General features: G+C 42.7%; 2 protein-coding genes and 1 pseudogene across 2 annotated transcripts; 2 read left to right on the top strand and 1 right to left on the bottom strand.

The window, feature by feature from the left end:
- Nucleotides 1-2,284: 2,284 nt before the first annotated feature.
- On the top strand, nt 2,285-7,929 carry LOC110285736 (interferon-induced protein with tetratricopeptide repeats 3). The gene is made up of 2 exons (XM_021152116.3): nt 2,285-2,494; nt 5,957-7,929. Exons 1-2 carry the CDS (start codon nt 2,490-2,492, stop codon nt 7,161-7,163), a joined length of 1,212 nt encoding a protein of 403 aa, XP_021007775.3. The 5' UTR covers nt 2,285-2,489; the 3' UTR covers nt 7,164-7,929.
- A 4,595-nt stretch (nt 7,930-12,524) lies between these two features.
- Nucleotides 12,525-20,808, bottom strand: LOC110285865 (antiviral innate immune response effector IFIT1-like). Its single transcript, XM_021152326.1, has 2 exons — nt 20,768-20,808; nt 12,525-13,905 (listed from the first exon to the last, which is right to left on the bottom strand). Exons 1-2 carry the CDS (start codon nt 20,806-20,808, stop codon nt 12,525-12,527), a joined length of 1,422 nt encoding a protein of 473 aa, XP_021007985.1.
- On the top strand, nt 19,696-20,994 carry LOC110285866 (calponin-2-like; annotated as a pseudogene).
- The last annotated feature ends 520 nt before the right edge of the window (nt 20,995-21,514 follow it).

Here is a 21,514-nt window from a genome sequence, read left to right as displayed (position 1 = left end):
GCTTGCATCTAATTCTGTATCTATGCATCCCTTTTGACTTGTCCTCATTGTTTTTAAGCTGTTCTCTTTGATTGCCTGGTACATGGTCACAACAATCCCACAGAATGCCCATTAAACCAAACTCATAGTTTAATCAACATTTCTGAGACCAAGGCTTGTGTAATCCTCCAACAGAAGAGCAGTGGAAGCAAAAAGTTTGAAAAGGTGTGGTTCTGAGGCTTCCTTGTGAGCTGAGTCACATTCTTAGTTTCTCTATCTTGTTTTGTAGACATCTGCATAGCCAGATAAGTTGGAAATGAGAGCAGTCTCCAGCTGTGCATTTCCATATACATTAATTGCCTTCCCTTCAATCTATGGTAAAACCATGCATTCAGAGGTATCTTTGACAGAGAGAGGCCTTTGACTAGATTATTTCCCATAAGTAGGAATTGGTCTTGAACCTGAGGTTTAGTCACCTGAAGACATCTTTTCCTGAGGACTTTCTCTCTTCTCCCCAACTCACACATAATGAAGGACAAGAATGTGTTTTGCTCTCATATTCTTTATATACCCAGGATTGCACTGAGCCACACCAAAAGGGCACTTGGAGAGATGGTTACCCAGGGTCTTTACTGAACTTTGCTGCAGATTTGCTATGCGAATCTTGGCTTCTTTGGTTAATATTTGTAAACCAGATTTACTTACAGGTCAACCAGGGTAGGGTCAGGACTTTTCTTGTGGGTTTGTGGTGAGATTCCTGTATAGATGCTAAAGATCTCTTTTAAGATTTAATCCAAGGCAATGTAGATATTCCCATTTTCAGGCTCAAGTTAAAAACCCTAGACATAGCCAAGCACAGTGTCTAGAATGCTACTTCACTGCTGATTTCTCAGCACCCTACATGCAGAGTGGGACGAGAAAGAAACCTATGAAAGGAAGGTCTCTCTCTCCCCCAGCTGCCTTCTTCCAGCCTGTATTTAAAGTGTCTGTCTAACAAGCCAGAGGAAGCTTTAGATGCAAATATCTAGTCAAAGACTCTGACCCATCACTGATCCTGCTCCACTGAATAGTATGCCCTCTTTTCTCCTCTGTGCAAAATTATACACACACACATACACACACACAGAGGAATGCATGCACACACATATACATGTGTATACACACAAAACAGAGCAAAAGCAACAGAGAGGCAGAAAGAGAGAAAATCAATTGATGTATCAGTCAATCAGTCAACCACAGCACCCTATATTCTTCAAAGAGGAAACAACCTTGTCAGTGTGGCCTTTGCCTGACTTAATCACTTCCGTTACTTACAACATCTCTTATATCAAGACACAATACCTAAGTGTCCAGCCCACTGTTTCCTATCCATTAGAAAAAAGAAGCAGAAGGATGCAGGCCCATCCACCTTGGGCTTGTACGTTAGCATTCCAAGTCCCACTAGACCAAAATCAGGTTTTGTGCTCTGAACCACTGAAGGAAATGAGATCTATGAAAATTGTATCCCTTCTATGGCTTTGCTGCCTGAAGATTCCAAAGCTTAGCCTTAAGGCAAATGCAGTGGGTCTAGCAGGTGTGTGCTTACCTATTATGCCATTAACAATCTCAAGTTGCTAAGTGAAAGAAGGACCCAGAATTCCACAGCTGACTAGGTTCATGCCATGCTTAGCAAACAAGCAGTGAAAGCTACACTTTAAGGAAATCATGAAGTAAAGCAGCCAATCCATACTTAAGGATTGGTCCTCCATACCTCCTTCTACTCCTGCATGACTTTATAACTCAAAGCAGAAGTCTTTCACTTAATCACATGTCTCCTCTCCCACCCAGGAAGCACTTATGCACATGTTACCAGTTCTATTCAGGGACTGGGTGTAAAGTAAATGGTCACCACAGACCTCTAGTTGCTAAACAGCACAGCAAATCCCCCTGGTGTTTTGCTACTTGAATTCAGGGTAGCATAAAATGAAAACATTAGCTTGACTATCCTCTGGCAAAACTCCAGAGCTAGAAACATGGTCATAGTCATAAAAAGCTGGATTGAAACCTGTGTACCACAAGGGAACTCAGGAGAGGGAAACTCACTACCACTTCTTTCAAAATATTTTAGAATAGTTTCTTTCATGTGGCCCCAGAAACCTCAGCAGAGTGCACTAGAGACTTTGAGGAAAACACTCTTTTCCTCCCAGAGGGATTGTCAGGCTGGAGGAAATGCCTACCCACCCTCTGACACCAGAGGCAGAGTCCAGAGCTTATCCAATTCTGTGTTCAGGACATAGAAGGTCTCAGTGGAAAGTTTCACTTTCCTCTTCTGGTTGATTTTAAGTCTGTTTCAGTTTCTACTTTCCTCTTCCCTTTCAAAAACATTGAATCCTCAGAAGCAGCAGAGCATGAGTTGATGCATTTATCCCCGGACTGCCCTCTTATATAAGTGTCTACTTAGAGTGGACTGAGATCTGAACAGCTCAGCCCACAAACAGCTTTTCACAGCAGCACAGAAACAGATCACCATCATGAGGTCAGTGCAATCTCTGGTTCTCCAATTAAATGATAAACTGAGCTGATCACTGCACAGAGAGTCTTAAGTTGTCTGCTTGCTTGTAGATTGAAAACACTTGCATGAGCATGGCTTTGTTTTTAATTGGACCTTTTTCATTATTACTCTATGTAAATGTGGAAGACAATACAGTTTCTAAAACTGCTCACTGGATGCTCTTGGAGAATATTGATAGACACAGGTCGGTCCACTGAAGCACAAAGTTTGACTCAAAGCCAGCACTAGAGGAGTCACTCTTTCTGGGATTTTTTTGTTGTTTTATTCAAAGTGATCAAGACAATAGAATATCGTGTGTGTGTGTGTCTGTCTGTCTGTCTGTCTGTCTGTCTAACTTCTGTTTGTCCCTCTGTCTGTCTGTCTTTGTTTCTATGTGGGTGTGTTTGTTGTGTGTATCTGTATGTGTGTCTGAATGTGTCTGTCTCTCTGTTTATGCGTATCTCATGTCTCAGTGTGTGTTTGTGTGTCTGCATGTGTGTTGCTGTGTGTATGTATGTGGTATGTGTGTATGTGTCTCTGTGTTTGTGACTGTGTGTTTGTGTGTCTGTGTGTGTGTGCTTTTTCAAAGGACCCAATTCTTCACCAGCAGCTAGTGTAAGAGTTGGAAACAGTACTGCAAGCTCACTTCATGTTTGTGAAAACTATGACCACTTCATGATTGAGGTCTTAAGAAATAGTTCTCACAGATGAGCAGGGGTTTTATTTAAATAGGGTTTTCTTTTTAATTTCTCATATGCCACAAAATCTCAAAGTTTAAAGTTAATTTTTTCTAGTATTTAAGGCTGAAGAACAAGCAAAAACACATTTTCCCTCAAAACACAAACTCTGCTTAATTTGTAGCTATGGAAGCAGAACAATGGTTACGTAGAGATGGTAAGGGTAGAATATGAAGATACACACAGGAATCTCAGGGATGTCAGACATAACTTATAAGGACTGTGGGTGGGCACAAGGGCATAAACAATTGCTGAGACCCAGTGTACACAAATCATTAAAATAAGTGCAGTGTATTGTAAGTAAAGAGTAATCATAGCATTTGTGATGTTTTTAAAAAGATTTATTTGTTTTGTATATATGCATACACTTTGGGTGTCTTCAGACAAACCAGAAGAGAGCATCAGATCCCATTACAGATGGTTGTGAGCCACTATGGGGTTGCAAGTGCTCTTAACTGTTGAGCCATATCTCCAGACAGTGAATTTTTTTTTAACTGAAACTATACCTGCCATTGGAGGAGACTCAGAGAGAACTAAGACGAAGGGCTAATGTTTCTGACAAATACATATGAGGGAAGGATACAAGCGTTGATGGCTGAGGGAAGGCTGATGTTATTAGCTACTGTGGACGCTAAGAAAAAAGACAGTCTTCCCTACCCTCAACTCCAAGGGTAACAAGGGTTAGCAAGGTTCAGGTTGGAATCACAAGGGATGAAAATCATGCACTTGCAAGGACATTAGCTTACTCCTTCCCATAGAATGGGCCTCTGAGACGATCAGTATTAGTTCGGAGTGTGTTTGACCAGAAAACTGACATGTGTAGAACTTTAATGGCAAGGCTGAACAAGAGGCTTTGATATGTTTTCTGTTTGGCTGAATATAGAGCTACCAATCTAAGCAGGTTCTAGCTGGACCCTCTCGATTTTGCTGGCCAGGAATCTATACCACTGCATTCTGTGATACCAGAGGTTGCTTGAGCTGTTCTTCCCCAGTAATGTTAGAAATTGAAGAATGGGGTCAATAAAGGACCTGGGAAGGCACCTGGCCCCTTCTGGATAAGAATCTCCTGTAAAATCTCATGAAAAGCTCTTGTTCTAGGTTCTTTGTCTGTTTTGGTCTTTCAGTCTAGGCAGTAAATGTTCCTACGTCTAAATTTCCCATAACCCAACTTAACCAAATTGTGTATTATGTCTGTCTCTCTGTGTTAGTTACATTGCTTAGGATGCTATGATAAGAGACCTGATGAAAGCAACCTAAGGAAGACAATGTTAATTTATGTCAGCTCAGAGTTGGAGGGGATGAACATGCAGTGAATGCATGGTGGTAACAGCACATGCTGCTCTCACTGTGGTTAGTGAGGAAGCAGAGTCAGGTGAATACCGGTGCCCAGCTTGCTTTATTTTATTTATTTTTTTTAATTTAATCGTGGACCCTGGCCCAGGGTGGTTTGCCACCCACACTTTGGAAGACTTGCACTGTATAGTTAAATGTTTTTGACAACCTTCCTAGATACACTCAAAGGTGTATTTCTATGGTAATTATACATCCCATCAGATTGAGTGTGGAAATTAGCAGACACAGCAACTTTCTCCTTTATACTTAATCTGTGTAAGGGCAGAACCAGGGAAGAGCTGAAGTCAGTCAAGGCCTTGAAGATGCATGGGTCACTCCTCATTCACAACAATCTGCCTCAGGAGAGCAGACACCTAGAAGACAACACCTCGAGTTCTAGCTCAGCTACATAAGAATTTGTGGGTTGCTGTTTTGTGGTTATCTTCATGTCCTTCTGATTCCTCTTCAAGAGAGTTCAAGGATAGTTCTGTAATCTAAAGCTCCACCTAGTGATTATGTCTGGGAGAACTGGAAATGCCTTCCTTTCTTTTCCCTTTTCTGAGTCAGAGTCTCCTCATGTCACCTTGGCTGGCCTCAAACACACACAGATCAGCTGACTTCTGCCCCCCCCCCCTTTCTCCCTGTGTTCTGGGATTGGGAATGCCCATGACCATGCTCAGTATTGAAGTCTGTTTTATCAGAGGTGGGAAGCACACTATCAGGGCCCTCTTCTTCCTGAGGTGCACCTGCCACCCTGTAAATTAGAACAGGGATAAAGAATGACAGCCTCTGAAATTGTACTGTGTTTCTGTCCTGAGTCATGAGCAGCTTTTGTAGATGATTAAAGTGCAAAATTGCAGGGAATTGAAGATTATTGAATCAATGAATCTAAGGTAAGGCAAAGAAGGGACATGGGTATAGAACTGGTTTAAAGGGACCACAGATTTGTTGATATACATGCTGAAATGGGAGTAATACTTCCTTGTGGATGAAGTAGTCACCAGCAAGGCTCCCATTCCTTCAGTGTAGGAAAAACCTCCTGCACTGGCTGTGTGAATCTGTCCACGGGAACTACCACAAATGTATAGCAGGTGGAAGAGAGAAAAGTGTGCAGACTTAAAAGTGGAATGTTTAATTGGAGTTTCAAATCTGAGAAATTGGCAATTAGAAAGGAGAGGCAGAAAATAAACATCTCCTAGAGCCCGTGGCTCACATTGTCATCTGAGTCTGAAACCCAAAAGAAGGTGGTTAATTTTTCAATGTCCTGAGTCTCCATCCAGTTACCATGCACAAGTAAACATCACAAGTTACACAAGATTTGTGGGTACTCATTGGAGTGACCATGTTTTTTGTTTGTTTGTTTTGTTTTTCTCCACAGTGAGGTCAACCAGGAATCTCTGGAAACAATCCTTCCACAGCTGAAGTGCCATTTCACCTGGAATTTATTCAGGGAAGGAAGTATGTCGAGTCATCTGGAAGACAGGGTGTGCAACCAGGTTGAAAATTTAAACTCTGAGGAGAAGGCAACAATGTATGACTTATTGGCCTACATAAAGCACCTAGATGGCGAAAGCAAGGCAGCCCTGGAGTGCTTAGGGCAAGCTGAAGTTTTACGGAAGTCAGAGCACAATGATCAAGCAGAAATTCGACTTCTGGTCACCTGGGGAAACTACGCTTGGATCTACTATCACATGGGCTGTCTCTCAGAAGCTCAGGCTTATGTTGACAAGGTGAGACAAGTTTGCCAAAAGTTTGCGAATCCTTACAGCATGGAATGCCCAGAACTTGACTGTGAGGAAGGATGGACACGCCTAAAGTGTGGAAGAAATGAACGAGCGAAAATGTGCTTTGAAAAGGCTCTAGAAGAGAAGCCCAAGGACCCAGAGTGCTCCTCTGGGATGGCCATCGCCATGTTCCGCCTAGGAGAAAAACCTGAGAAGCAGTTCTCCGTGGATGCTCTGAAGCAGGCCATAGAGCTGAATCCTCAGAACCAGTACGTGAAAGTTCTCCTGGCCCTGAAACTGCTGAGGATGGGAGAAGAAGCTGAAGGGGAGCGAATGATTAAAGATGCTTTGGAAAAAGCTCCTAATCAAACGGATGTCCTCCAAAAGGCAGCTCAGTTTTACAAGAAAAAGGGTAACCTAGACAGAGCTATTGAATTACTTGGAAAAGCACTGAGATCCACAGTGAACAACAGTCCCCTCTACTCTTTGGTCATGTGCCGTTACAGGGAAATACTGGAGCAGCTACAGAATATAGGAGATGTTGTCAGCAGTGAGAGAAGACAGAGGATGGCAGAACTGAGACAATTAACGATGGAGTACATGCAGAAGACTCTTCAGAGGAGGCGAAGTCCTTTGAACTCCTACTCAGATCTCCTCGATTTCCCGGAAGTAGAGAGATGCTATCAGATGGTCATCAGCAAGGAGAGCCCCAATGTTGAGGAAGAAAACCTCTATGAGCGCTATTGCAACCTCCAGGAGTACCACAGGAAGTCTGAAGACCTCGCAGCCCTGGAGTGTTTGTTGCAGTTTCCCAGACATGAAAGGTCAATTGAGAAGGAAGAGGTTAATCAGCAAACATAGGCAGCAGATCTTAACCTCCAGTAGGAAATTTTGATGGAATCTTGGCAGTTGCAGGAATAAAGGAGTACCTGAATGGGTTAGGGGTTTGGGAGGTAACACACTTTGGGGCACAGGCATGCTTTTTCTGGCACCATCTAAACCTGAGGACAAGAGGAGTGTGTCAGAGTGCAGACAGACAGTCTCTCAGTTCTACTGTGAGACAGATGTGCTGTGGAGTGCTGCTCATGGGGAGAATGGGCTGGAAAATCAGGAGCCTTCCTGCCAAGGATTGCTGACAAGCACTCTTGATTGTTTCTTTAAGGAACTGCTTTCTCTTTCCTGACTCCTCTGCTCATCCTTGCCATACAATTTTCCAGTCAGCACACCTTATTACTAATCATGTAGGGAATGGGGCTTAAAGCTCACAGAGCACCTTTTGACCACATTTTTTCTCTGCAATAAACGGCAACTGCCAACAAAATTCACTCTGGTTTCTTCATTCCATTTCACTGTAGTTGCTTAACCCTGAAAGATTTTTTTTTTTTTTTTTTTTTTTTTTGCGTAAGGCTAGAATATTTTTTACACATCGTTTTTGTATGCTACTGTGGTTTTACGGCTGTGTGTGTGTGTGTGTGTGTGTGTGTGTGTGTGTATCCCTAACAAGGATTGTAGAGTTAACATATATGCCAAATAGAAATTGTAGAATAAATGTAAAAGTTTCAATTAGAATACAGTCCTGTGTGAGGTGGTAAGAGGCAGGAAAATAAAACAGAACTATTAAGTCTCAGTGTTTCTTCTTTTATCATTTGGGGCACCTCATGAGACCGCTCAACCCCTTTCTGAAGAAAAAATGAACGTTTTCTAGAATAAGAGAAGCCAAGCAATCAGGTGGGGAAACATGGTGGGGAATCCTAGGGGTACATGGTGGGAAGTGGAGGAGGATGGACATGATCAATATTTGTTATACAAATGGATGAAAAATTTCCAGTCTTCTCAAGGTCCTTCCTCTGCTAAGATGATTGGAAATTGTGAATGCTCATCAGAGTATCAAATCACAGGTGTTTTAGCATCTATGTCTACACTGAGCTAATCAAGTATAATCAGTGTATATAGGAACTTCTATTCTTCTTGCAGTCCACATGATCCAGTTGAGCCCTGTGTACAGTTAGGAGCTGAGTGTTTGGCCACACTTCTGGGGGCCCAGAGATACCTGAGCAAATGCCCTCCCATCCGTGTGTGAGGCCACAGGTGGTCAGCACCTGCTTCTGAGACTTTCCCTCTGCTCAGCCTTCAGGAGGGTCTCTGACACTCTTCATGTGTTCAATTGCAGACAGTATTGTTGCTGTTGTTGTTTTCAGACAGAGTTGCCCTGTTAGCCAAGATAGGCATGGAATTCACGGTGAAGGACAAGCTTGTCTCAAATAGTTCTCTTGCTTTAGCATCCCTCCTTCTGGGATTTCACATGTATGGAGCCAAGCTCAGCTTTGAAGTCACTGTTTAATCCATTCATAAGTATCATTTATAGCAACAAGTTATACACAACAAAGGAATAAAAGAGAAATAGGATTAGCTGTTGAATAAATTTCTTCCCCTTAGATGGGTGATTAAATTCTGGACAAAATAACTCAAATAAGTTCTGAAATGATTGCCTAGTCAGTTTAGTAAATGGAAACTTATTAAGTGGTGTATGTGGGTGGAGGGCCCTGACAATACATGGATCTGCCTCTCCTGATTTAGAACTGTGCCAAAACTCCACACGCCAAGGAGCCTCTGATAAACACAAAATATACTTATCAAAACCTGGAAACTTGAAGTGAGCTTGACATTGACTGAATGCTCTTCGTAAAGAATGACCAGGGTAACAAGCTTCTGTCCCAGGAAGGTAAGCGGCAGGTCAGATTACATGGCATTCTATGTTTTAGGCCAGACTGAACAATACAACAAGACTGTATCTTAAAAAATTACTCATGAGATATGGGGTGGGGAATGGAATATGGAGTGTTAAAATTAAAAAAGTTTAAAAATAATGATAAAAATAAATATACATAATACAAACCTTTTTCGTTGTAAAAATTAGTTGCAGAAGCATGAAAATTAAGCATTGAGGGTGAAGACAATAGCGTTGGGATTTAGTGAGAGAGTGGCTTCTGAGAGTTCTTCCTATGGAAATAATAAGTAGTGAAGGTGATTCACGTTCATAGATTGAAGCAGCCATTCCACAGCTTATACATGCATCAGACCATCATGCTCCAGCATGGTCCATGGAATTTATATAAAAGTCAGTCATATTTATATTTAAATGTAATAATATAATGAAATGCTATGTAAGGAACAATAGCACAAGAAACTGCACCCTGTAGCCTCCCTGGTCACATACGCCCATCTGTCATCATCTATTGAATAATTCTAATAAAAAGCTCCATGATTATGGCACATGTCCCTCAGAAACACAACACATCATCATTCTCATGTAACATAAGACAGGCGTGTGGAAATTTAAAAAAATATGCATAACCACGGGAACAACCTAAGCCATAGGTGTGTGCATGAAAAGAACGGTGCCATCTCAAAGAGAAGGGCTACTAGTTACTAACCACTTCTCATTGTACAATACTAGTTTAGAAGGTGGTAGATAGCACATCTGAGAGTATATGGCTCCAAGCACTTGAATCAATACATTCTTTCTCATTAGGAAATTCTGGTCGATGAAGAAGACACAACAATTCCCAACTCTCAACAGGACAGATAACCACAGGTGATAAAGGCAAATGTTTAATTATAGCAAACGATCCCAAATCTGTCACACAGAAAATATTCATTTTGTTTGCTTAGAAATGAATTGAAAAGATAGCTGAGTTGAGGTTGATTGTTTGTTTCACCAGTTCTTTTGGGAGGGTTTTTGTAAGGTCTCCCTCCCTATAATTCTCTTTCTCCCCTTCCTCCCATTCCTCCCAACCCCTCCTTCTGTTCCTACCTTCTCTCTGTTCCTATTTATCCCTCTATCTATCATCTATCTTTATACTATCTATGTATGTGTTTTTATGTTTCTATGTACCTATGTATCTATGCATGCATGCATCTATCTACCCATTTATGTATCTATCTATGTATCTATGTATCTATCTATGTATCTATGTATCTATCTATGTATTTATGTATCTATGTATCTATCTATGTATCTATGTATCTATGTATCTATGTATCTATCTATCTATCTATCTATCTATCTATCTATCTATCTATCTATCCATCTATGCTGTATCTTGCACACACATGCACAGCATGAGTAGTGATACCTATATGTGTATGGTTTGGGGCTGACAATTTGATATTGCATAGCCAATTCCTGCCCTCTTCCTGGGAGGATTATTGCTCCCATTCTTCCCATCCTTTAGTTGCCCATTGTTCTTTGCCTAAGGTTGAGGACTCCCTGCCTTTTCCACTTCCATTTTGCATGTCCATCGTGTTTTCCTTGTTCAGACATGTTTGGGCAGTTACACTGGAGAGACTTTGGGGACATAGTGCTTCTGAGCTTTACAGGAGACAGAACCTCACACCAAACTTCCTACTCATTTTGACTTTAATTATTTTTCAACGTTCCCTTCTGCAATGATTCCCAATCGTCAGGTGCGGGAACTGTGACATAGATGTATGTGTTGGGACTGGGCTTCATGTCTCTGCACTTTTTTGACTGGTTGTAGTTTTCTACAATGGTCTTTTTCTGTTACAAAGAGAATTTTCTTGATGAGCAGAAAGAACTACACTCATTTATAGATATAAAAATGGATGTTTGAAAGCAGTTAGGGATTAAACTAGTTTAGTAATGTGGTCGTTGTAAGATCTCTTCTAAAATCTATGACTTCACTAGTCCTAATAGTTGAACAGGGTTACATTACCCTTGTTGAAGAAGCCTTTAGAACGATTTGGCAACTGTTGGTTACCACCAAGGTCTGCTCACTTGTATTTTATCCTTAGGGTTATCCTAGTCCCATACTGGGTGTTGTTGCACTTTATGAGCAGCACAACTGTGTAGCACTACTCCTGTTTCCCTTTGGGGGAAGCTTGAACAGCACCTTGGTATACTGTAAAAGCTACTTCTCAGGTAGGAGGCTTTCAGGTCAGACCCAACTTAGGTCTCCTGGCTTCCTAAATCTAAAGTGTATGGTGTCTTCAAGAATGGGAATTCACATTCGCACCTTTAGGGGTCAACCAAGAGTAGTATCCAAAAGGTTTTGGGAGTCATATAAATAACCCTGACCTACAACTCAAAAGAGTCTTCTCCTGTCTGGCACTGGATGGTTTTGTAACTGTATGGTTCTTTGGGGGGAACATTATCAAGCCAAATGGAAATTTTTCCTTTAAATTCTGTATGTCACACTGACTTACAGGTATTAAGCATTTCACATAGACGGTAACTAATACAAGTACTTAGGAGTCTTTCAGACATCCTTCTGGTTGTCTAACCTCTTCTCTCTTCCCCTGTATTCTTTAAGATTCAATAGTGTGTATATTCCCAGAGTTTCCTTGCTTTGTCCCTCCTAGCCCTATGCGGTTTGATTTTGCTGTGCTCTGGTTCCATCCAATCGTAGAATACAGATCTTAATGTGCCAAAAAATACACTTACAAGTCTGTGATATTAGCAGATTTTATTGAATATGATAGGGTTGGGAAAGCAACAAGGTGTATCACACAACTCTCCATAGTCTGAACAGTGTCAGGTAGCAATTTTGTCATTTTTGTTGTTGTTGTTGTTGTTGGCACATCCCACAGAGGTTACTGCTTTATTCTATCGTCCTGAAGCCTTAAATCTTACTTAGTGGTGAATAAATACCAATATATGTAGACCACAGAAATCCACCACAATTATCTGAAATCAAACACTTGTATACAAAAAGATGCATTGATAATTAGGATGGGGGTCATTGACCATCAGGTTCTGGCTGCAGTAAAGCCTATGAAACTAGTCCTATGGACTGAAACACTATAAGAATATCTTGAATTCCTCTCCCTTTTAATGCTCACCATTCCTCATTTATTTTGCTTTCAGATGTTGCTGAAGTTTGGAAGATGCCATGAAAAATGAGCCATAATGCGTCAAGTGTCCTTTGATCAGGGTACTGGAAGACTGATGTCATAGGAGATGCAATCCAGAGGCACACTCATAAGGAAAATGTCCATCATGTGTGGCAGGAGAATGGAGACGCTTGTCACATACTCATAGGCCCTCCACCATAAATTAGGGTTGTAGAAAAGCAAGCAATAAAAAAGGCATCATCTGCACCTTGCTTCATGGGGTTCTATATAGTTAAGGCAACAGCTGGAAAAGAATCATAGAAAAGGGAGTCATGCTCACGCTTAACAAGCCACTCAAGAAGCTCTACCTCAAAACTCAGGGTTCACTGCTCCTGTGAGCCTCAGGGCCTTCTCATAACATGACATGGCTTCACTTGTGTCCCCTCTCAGTTTGTAGACGAGCCCAAGGAGGCTCAAGCTTTCCAGGACGTGATCCTTCTTGCGTCCTTCAGCCAGTTCCTCCAAAGCCTTGAGAAGTTTATCCCTGTAGTAAGAAGTTACCTGTATTTTCAGGCCTTTTAAGTAATGTGTGATGGCTGCCTCTTCTGATTTCTTATGGTATTGTTGGAAGTTGCCATACCGGAAATGAATTTCTTGCTGCATATAATCTCCCAAGTTACTCATGCTCAACACTTCCTGAAAATTGTCCTCTGCCTCTTTTAGTTGATGATTTTTTGCGTACACCTCAGCCAAATCAATATATGCTCTGTCATATGTGGGTTTCAGCTCTAAAGCCTTTTTAAAATGACATATAGCCAAATTGCACGATTGGTCTGCTCTTTTTCTATTCTCCCTGCTAGGTTGAATTCTTGTAGCTTTTTTTATTTGAAAAAATTGTGTTTTATGGCAAAGGCCAATCTGGAAATGCAAGTAAGGAGAGTAAGGTTTTTTCTCCAAGGCTCTTTTAAGGAACTCGAGAGCTTCCCCTGCACAACCTTTCCTTCGGTAAAATTTGGCTACATATCCAAAGATATTGTTCTGGGAGGATATTGTGAGCGTAGCTTCTTTAATGTGTTTTTCTGCTTCATCTGTTTTTCCTAAATCCTGTAGCTTTAGGGCAAGGAGAACTCTAATGTGTGGATCTTCTGGTTTTAAGCTGACAGCCTTCTTTAAGGGTTGTAGAGAATTCCCATCATAGTAATCCAGGTGATAAGCTACGACTGCATAGCCAGTGTTGTATTCAGGGTTTTCTGGCTCCACTTTCAGAGCCCTTTCAAAGCAGGCCATGGCTCGTGTATAATTTTGTGAGCCACACTTCCACAAGGCCCAGCCTTCCTCACAGTCCATCTCAGCACACTCCAGCCTGTAGCGGAAGGGACTTGAAAATTCCTTGCAAACCTTCTCCACCTTGTCCAGGTAGATCTGGGCTTCTGACAACTTGCCCATGTGGTAATGCAGCCAGGCACAGTTGCCCCAGGTCACCAGGCTTCTCTTGCTCAACTGCTCGCTCTGGATCAAGGCTTCAGCATCATGCAAGCTTTTCAGGGCTTCCTCCTGCTGTTCTTTCAGGTGCCTCACGTAGGCCAGGAGGTTGTGCATCCCGATGCTGTAGTTGGGATCAAGGAACTCAGTCTCTGAGATTTTGATTTCTAAGTCATGCATGTGCTCATATTTTATGTCCAGCTTCCAAGTAAAGTGGCATCTCAGCTCATCCAGGTTGTCACATATACGAGTTTTATGAGATTCTTCACTGTAAAAACAGACACCAGTTATTGATACCTTTTACACATTCTGTGTACTAGGAATCAACCAGTGTTCTAAGTCACCATATACCCTTGCTCCCAATATCCCTGTGACTATTAATTCCCTCATAGGGAATTAATTTGAAGTAGCAATTTGAAAAATCAACCCTACTAGTGCTACCATTTGGTTACAAAAATCTAAAGGCCAATTAAAATAATAATTTCATTAATATCAACAGAGTTTTAGCCATGTTGGTTAGCTTTCAGGTATTTTTTGATCCTAACTATTTTTTTTATTTTTATTTTTTGGTTTTTTTGAGACAGGTTTTCTCTGTATAGCCCTAGCTGTCCTGGAACTCACTTTGTTGACCAGGCTGGCCTCTAACTCAGAAATCCACCTGCCTCTGCCTACCGAGTGCTGGGATTAAAGGTGTGCGCCACCACGCCTGGCTGATCTTAACTATTTTTTAACTGGATATTTTATTTATTTACATTTCCAATGTTACCCCCTTTCCCAGTTTTCCCTCTGAAACCTCCCTATGGAATCCCTCCTTACCCTGCTTCAGTGAGGGTGCTCCTTCTCCCACTCACCCTCTTCCACTTCACCCCCCTACCATTCCTCTACACTGCAGCATCAAGCCCTGACACAAAAATTATTCACTTAGAAAAGTCTTCACTACCCTTCTCAATAGTCACAAATAATATAAAATATCTTGGCGTGACTCTAACTAAGGAAGTGAAAGATCTGTATAATAAAAACTTCAAGTCTCTGAAGAAAGAAATTATAGAAGATCTCAGAAGATGGAAAGATCTCCCATGCTCATGGATTGGCAGGATCAACATTGTAAAAATGGCTATCTTGCCAAAAGCAATCTACAGATTCAATGCAATCCCCATCAAAATTCCAAATCAATTCTTCAACGAATTAGAAAGTGCAATCTGCAAATTCATCTGGAATAACAAAAAACCTAGGATAGCAAAAACTCTTCTCAAGGATAAAAGAACCTCTGGTGGAATCACCATGCCGGACCTAAAGCTCTACTACAGAGCAATTGTGATAAAAACTGCATGGTACTGGTATAGTGACAGACAAATAGACCAATGGAATAGAATTGAAGACCCAGAAATGAACCCACACACCTACGGTCACTTGATCTTTGACAAGGGAGCTAAAAACATCCAGTGGAAGAAAGACAGCATTTTCAACAAATGGTGCTGGCACAACTGGTTGTTAACATGTAGAAGAATGCGAATCGATCCATTCCTATCTCCTTGTACTAAGGTCAAGTCTAAGTGGATCAAGGAACTTCACATAAAACCAGAGACACTGAAACTTATAGAGGAGAAAGTGGGGAAAAGCCTTGAAGATATGGGCACAGGGGAAAAATTCCTGAATAGAACAGTAATGGCTTGTGCTGTAAGATCGAGAATTGACAAGTGGGACCTCATGAAACTACAAAGCTTCTGCAAGGCTAAAGACACCATCAATAAGACAAAAAAAACCACCAACAGATTGGGAAAGGATCTTCACCTATCCTAAATCAGATAGGGGACTAATATCCAATATATATAAAGAACTCAAGAAGGTGGACTCCAGAAAGTCAAATAACCCCATTAAAAAATGGGGCTCAGAACTGAACAAAGAATTCTCACCTGAGGAATACCGAATGGCAGAGAAGCACCTGAAAAAATGTTCAACATCCTTAATCATCAGGGAAATGCAAATCAAAACAACCCTGAGATTCCACCTCACACCAGTCAGAATGGCTAAGATCAAAAATTCAGGTGACAGCAGATGCTGGCGAGAATGTGGAGAAAGAGGAACACTTCTCCATTGTTGGTGGGATTGCAAGCTCGTACAACCACTCTGGAAATCAGTCTGGCGGTTCCTCAGAAAATTGGACATAGTACTACCGGAGGATCCAGCAATACCTCTCCTGGGCATATATCCAGAAGATGTCCCAACCGGTAAAAAGGACACATGCTCCACTATGTTCATAGCAGCCCTATTTATAATAGCCAGAAGCTGGAAAGAACCCAGATGTCCCTCAACAGAGGAATGGATACAGAAATTATGGTACATTTACACAATGGAGTACTACTCAGCTATTAAAAAGAATGAATTTATGAAATTCCTAGCCAAATGGATGGACCTGGAGGGCATCATCTTGAGTGAAGTAACACAATCACAAAAGAACTCACACAATATGTATTCACTGATAAGTGGATATTAGCCCAAAACTTAGGATACCCAAGATATAAGATACAATTTGCTAAACGCATGAAACTCAAGAAGAATGAAGACCAAAGTGTGGACACTGTGCCCCTTCTTAGAATTGGGAACAAAACACCCAGGGAAGGAGTTACAGAGACAAAGTTCGTAGCTGTGATGAAAGGATGGACCATTTAGAGACTGCTGTATCCAGGGATCCATCCCATAATCAGCTTCTAAACGCTGACACCATTGCATACACTAGCAAGATTTTGCTGAAAGGACCCAAATATAGCTGTCTCTTGTGAGACGATGCCGGGGCCTAGCAAACACAGGAGTGGATGTTCACAGTCAGCTATTGGATGTATCACAGGGCTCCCGATGGAGAAGCTAGAGAAAGTACCCAAGGAGCTAAAGGGATCTGCAACCCTATTGTTGGAACAACATGATGTACTAACCAGAACCCCGGAGCTCTTGTCTCTAGCTGCATATGTATCGAAAGATGGCCTAGTCGGCCATCAATGGAAAGAGAGGCCCATTGGACTTGCAAACTTTATATGCCCCAATATAGGGGAATGCCAGGGCCAAAAGAATGGGAATGGGTGGGTAGGGAAGTGGGGGGCACTATGGGGGACTTTTGGGATAGCATTGGAAATGTAATTGAGGAAAATATGTAATAAAATATTAAAAATTAAAAAAAAAAAAGAAAAGTCTTCACTGAGAGAACATGTTCATTAAGGCTGGATAGCAGGCAAGCCTACGAAGCATTTTCCTCGTTGTCTATTGATATGGTAAGTCCCTTCCTATTATGGTTGTTCATCGATGTGGGAAGTGCCATTCTATTATGGTTGGTGATATGTCTGGGTAGATGTTCCTGAATTCTAATAGCTGAGAGGCTGAGCAAGCTGGAAGGAGCATTCCAGTAAGCCACAAATCTCTATGGTCTCTGATTCAGATCCGGTCTCTGGGTTCCCACTTTGACTTCCTACTGTGCCTTCCCCTTGTGACTGAACTACACCTGAGAAAGGAACTAACCTCTGCTCCCCAAGTTGCTTTTGGTCATAGTCTTCATCACAGTGATAGAAACACTAACAAAGGCATCGATGATACCTATGAGTCAGCAAATATTGACCAAGAGTGACCTCAAAGTTTATAAATGCCAGAGGACCAGGAGGCCTGCCTGAAAGGGTATCTGTTAGATCTTAGAAGGCTACTGCACCTGTGCATTCTCATATGCTTGCACAAACAGGACATGCATGGATTAGAAAATTTTCATAAGGCCCCAGTCTTAGATGACTTGACCAACCAAGATTCAATCAACATATCAAATCCCACCCTGCCTCCTCTCCTTTCTCCACTGCTCTGAAATCAAGATTCTCTTCTCTTCCCCTTGGCAGTCTCTGCTCAGGCTCAGGCGTCTGTCCTTCCATGGGCAGTGGGAAACTACCACTGTGGTAGGGAATTGTATAGAGTGGTTGGTGCCTCCTTCGGAGAGAAAAGCGCCCTCCTCGTTAGTCCCTTAAGAGCAATGCTGCCTTTCCCGTACAGGGTCATGCAGGCAGGAAGCTCCCCTATGCACATATCCTCATCCCCCCCGCCCCCAACCCCCGGACCACTTTCAGCCATGCCTTCAGAATAATGCTGTCTTTGCCATGCAGGGTCATGCTGATACAGGCAAGAAGCTCCTCTAGGCATGTATTCTCATCTTACCCCCTGGACCGCTTTCATCCATGCTTGATTTCTTACTCATGGGAAAGCTGAAGCCATGGTCTTATTTATCTAGATCTCTTTCATTTTTTTTTAACTTTATTTTTGCTTCAGTGACTTGGTTGCATCACTCAGACCCTAGTCCAGGGTAAGGGTGTCAGGAGCCATCATAGGGCAAGCTAATAGCCAGCAAGTGATCTTCCTGAAATGACATCGCTTTAGAATAGTATCTATGATGAAGCTCCAGTAGGCAAGCGCCACCATTGTAGAGGAATCTCCTATCATTGTCTGATTGGCTGAGAAAGGTGATAAATACCTAATCACTTGGGGAAAAAGAGGAGATGGGGTTTCCTGGCAAGACAGGAGGAAGAGGGGAGGAGGTGTTGCAGGGACAGTGAACAGAGGAGGACAGAGGGAGAGTTGTTGGAAGGAAGGTGGAGGACAAGTGCATGGCCTGGAAAAGCTGCAAGTAGTGAATTCATAGCTGGAGAAGAAAGTAGTGTAGAGGGATATCTGCCCAATATAGGCATGCAGCTTATAAGTATACAACTGAGTTGCATTTTCTTTGAATGGGCTTATTAGGATTAGAGATTCACTGCAACAAACTTGTGTTTTCCTTTAATGGGCTTATTGTGGTTGGAGATTTACCACAACAAAATGGATGGCTCCCCAACCTATTGATTAGAGCTCAACTAACCTGAGATTAAAAAAAAAATCACTGTCAATCCTCTCATTCCTAATAGAAGGCTAGGGTAACGATCTAAGCTGCAGCTGTGTGTGAACTAAAAGCTCACTGGGTCTGAAGGGCCTACAGAGAACTGCAGAGAGGCTAGCCACAGGTAGACAGCTTCAACCAGGGGCAGCACCCCAGCCTGGAGCTGGACTTGAGCAGACACAGTGAAATGACCGGGCATCTACACCTGAGAGAGCCTTTCCGTGTTTGCTTCCCTGAATCTCCCCTGTCTACTGTGACCTAGACAGCCAGTCTCTGAATCGAACAGCAGAGTGAGTCAAAGGCACAAAAGGCTCCAGATCAGGTAATAAGCATCATACATTGATACTTAAAGATGAGAAACACAATAAATATCTTTTGGTATTTAAGGGATGATATTCTGAATCATTTAACTGGCATGGAGTTAAAGGAGATAGACACCTTGTCATTTACTGGTATTGCAATATTTATTCTCTTGATCTACTATATCTTCTCAAAAGACAGGGCCCTAGATAAAGAAAATTGCTTGCCTTAGAAAAGAGATTACAGGTGACACTAGAACTAAAGGTTCAGGATTTTATAGGTCAAGATAAGCAAAAGAAAGAAGAAAATATAGGTTGGAGACAGTACCTGGAAGAGACGCTAGAAAAAAAAAGGATTCAACGATTCACAGATCAGACTGAACAAACAGCAAGGAGATAGAGATAAAATTTGGAAGCAACGTCTAGAGGATAATTTACTAAAGCTAGAAAATCAAAATGAGGTAGGTGCTGTAATATCAGAACTACAACATAAAGAGAAGCTAAGGATCTGGAAACAGGGCTTAGAACGGAAGACACAGGAAATTATAGAGCAACATGAAAAACAGAAAGAAAAATTTAAGACTAGGCGATGTGGCCTAGAGGAAACACTAGAGCCAAAGACACAGGAAATTATAGATCAGAATAAAAGACAGAAAGGTGAAAATGAAGGTGGGAGGCAGGAGCTGAAAAAGATGCTAGAACAAAGGATACAACAGCTCACAGATCAGATTGAGCAGCAGAGAGAAAATAATGAGGATTGGAAGCAAGACTTGGAAAAATAACCTTTTAAAATTAATCAATCAAAATAAAATGGACACTCTGCTGGTCCATCTGGTCCTACTGTCCCATGCCGGGGTCCTGCGCCATGAGCTCCACTCAGTTCAACAAAGGCCCATCCTACAGACTCTCAGCCAAGGTCCAAATATGACCCCTAGGAGGAAACCGAACTCTGAAGCTGGATAGAGGGACTCATTGGCCTCTATTGGCCCTGACTTCCAGAAGGGTCTGAAAGATGAGGTTATCCTATGCACACTCATGAACAAGCTGCAGCCCGGCTCTGTCCCCAAAATCAACTGCTCTATGCAGAACTGGCACCAGCTAGAAAACCTCTCCAACTTCATCAAGGCCATGGTCAGCTACAGCATTGTCTTAGTCAGGGTTTCTATTCCTGCACAAACATCATGACCAAGAAGCAAGTTGGGGAGGAAAGGGTTTATTCGGCTTACACTTCCATGCTGCTGTTCATCACCAAAGGAAGTCAGGACTGGAACTCAAACAGGTCAGGGAGCAGGAGCTGATGCAGAGGCCATGGAGGGATGCTCTTTACTGGCTTGCCTCCCCTGGCTTGCTCAGCCTACTCTCTTATAGAACCCAAGACTACCAGCCCAGGGATGGTCCCACCCACAAGGAGCCTTTCCCCCTTGATCACTAATTGAGAAAATGCCTTACAGTTGGATCTCATGGAGGCATTTCCTCAACTGAAGCTCCTTTCTCTGTGATAACTCCAGCTGTGTCAAGTTGACACAAAAATAGCCAGTACAAGCATGAACCCCTGGACCTCTTTGAACCTGTTTGAGAGCAGGAAAATGGCACAGGTTCACGTGTCTCTGCTTGCGCTGGTGGGAAAGGCCAAGACCAAGACCAAGGGGCTGCAGAGTGGTGTGAACATCATGGTCAAATATTCAGAAAAACAGTAGAGAAACTTTGACGACACCACCATGAAGGCCGACCAATGCATCATCGGGCTGCAGATGGGCACCAACAAATGTGCCAGTTAGTCTGGCATGACAGCCTATGGTACCAGGAGACATCTCTATGACCTCAAGAACCGCATCCTGCCTCTCATGGAGCACTGAACCATCAGCCTCCAGATGGGCACCAATAAGTGCGCCAGCCAGGTGGGCATGACCGCTCCAGGGACCTGGAGGTACATCTACGACACCAAGCTGGGCACCAAAAAGTGCGACAACTCTTCCATGTCCCTGCAAATGGACTACATGCAGGGCGCCAACCAATGCGGCCAGATCTTCGGACTGGGGCAGCAGATATACAACCCCAAGTATTGCCCACCGGGCTCTGCAGCTGACGGGGCTCCTGACTGGGATGAGGGCCAAGGCGAGGTCCCTGAGTACCTGGTCACTGCCAGGAGGAAGCCAGTTACTGAGCACCCAGGGGTGCAAGCATCTGCATTGCATCAGCAGCCCTGTGTAGGTTTGGGGGTTTTCATTGTGTTTTGTGCTTTGAAACTGGTCATCTCTTTGTATCTCTCTCTGTCCTAAGATTCACGGCAACCCTCCTGCCTCAGTTTCCCGAGGGCTGGGATGACAGGTCTGTGCTATCTATGCTCACCCACCATGCCTCGCTTCCTTCCCGGGAATGACCCACCAAGCAGGGAACATGACTATCCTTTGTGGGATAGTGAGGCTGTGCATTTCCCAGTGGGCTGGTCCCAAAGAGCTTCCGGTTTCTTCATCTCTTCACATCAGTCTGTGGTTTGTGAACCCGTGGAAATTGCAGGCAGTGTCAATGAAAGAAAACAAGAGGTTGTGTGTGTGTGTGTGGGGGGGGGTGGTGCCCCAGAAGTATTGTGGTCACTGGACTTTAAAATACTGCAGGCATTCTGAGGGACTAAATTTGCTTTCCCAAGACTCTCAGACTTCACCCTCCTGTGCCCAGTGGGGAAA

This window comes from Mus caroli, unplaced genomic scaffold (genome assembly GCF_978045245.1).
Source record: "Mus caroli unplaced genomic scaffold, Mus_caroli_1 scaffold_20, whole genome shotgun sequence".
In the NCBI taxonomy this organism is placed as follows: Eukaryota; Metazoa; Chordata; class Mammalia; order Rodentia; family Muridae; genus Mus; species Mus caroli.
Note: the sequence above shows the minus strand (reverse complement) of the source record. Positions and strands in the feature narration are given on the sequence as shown.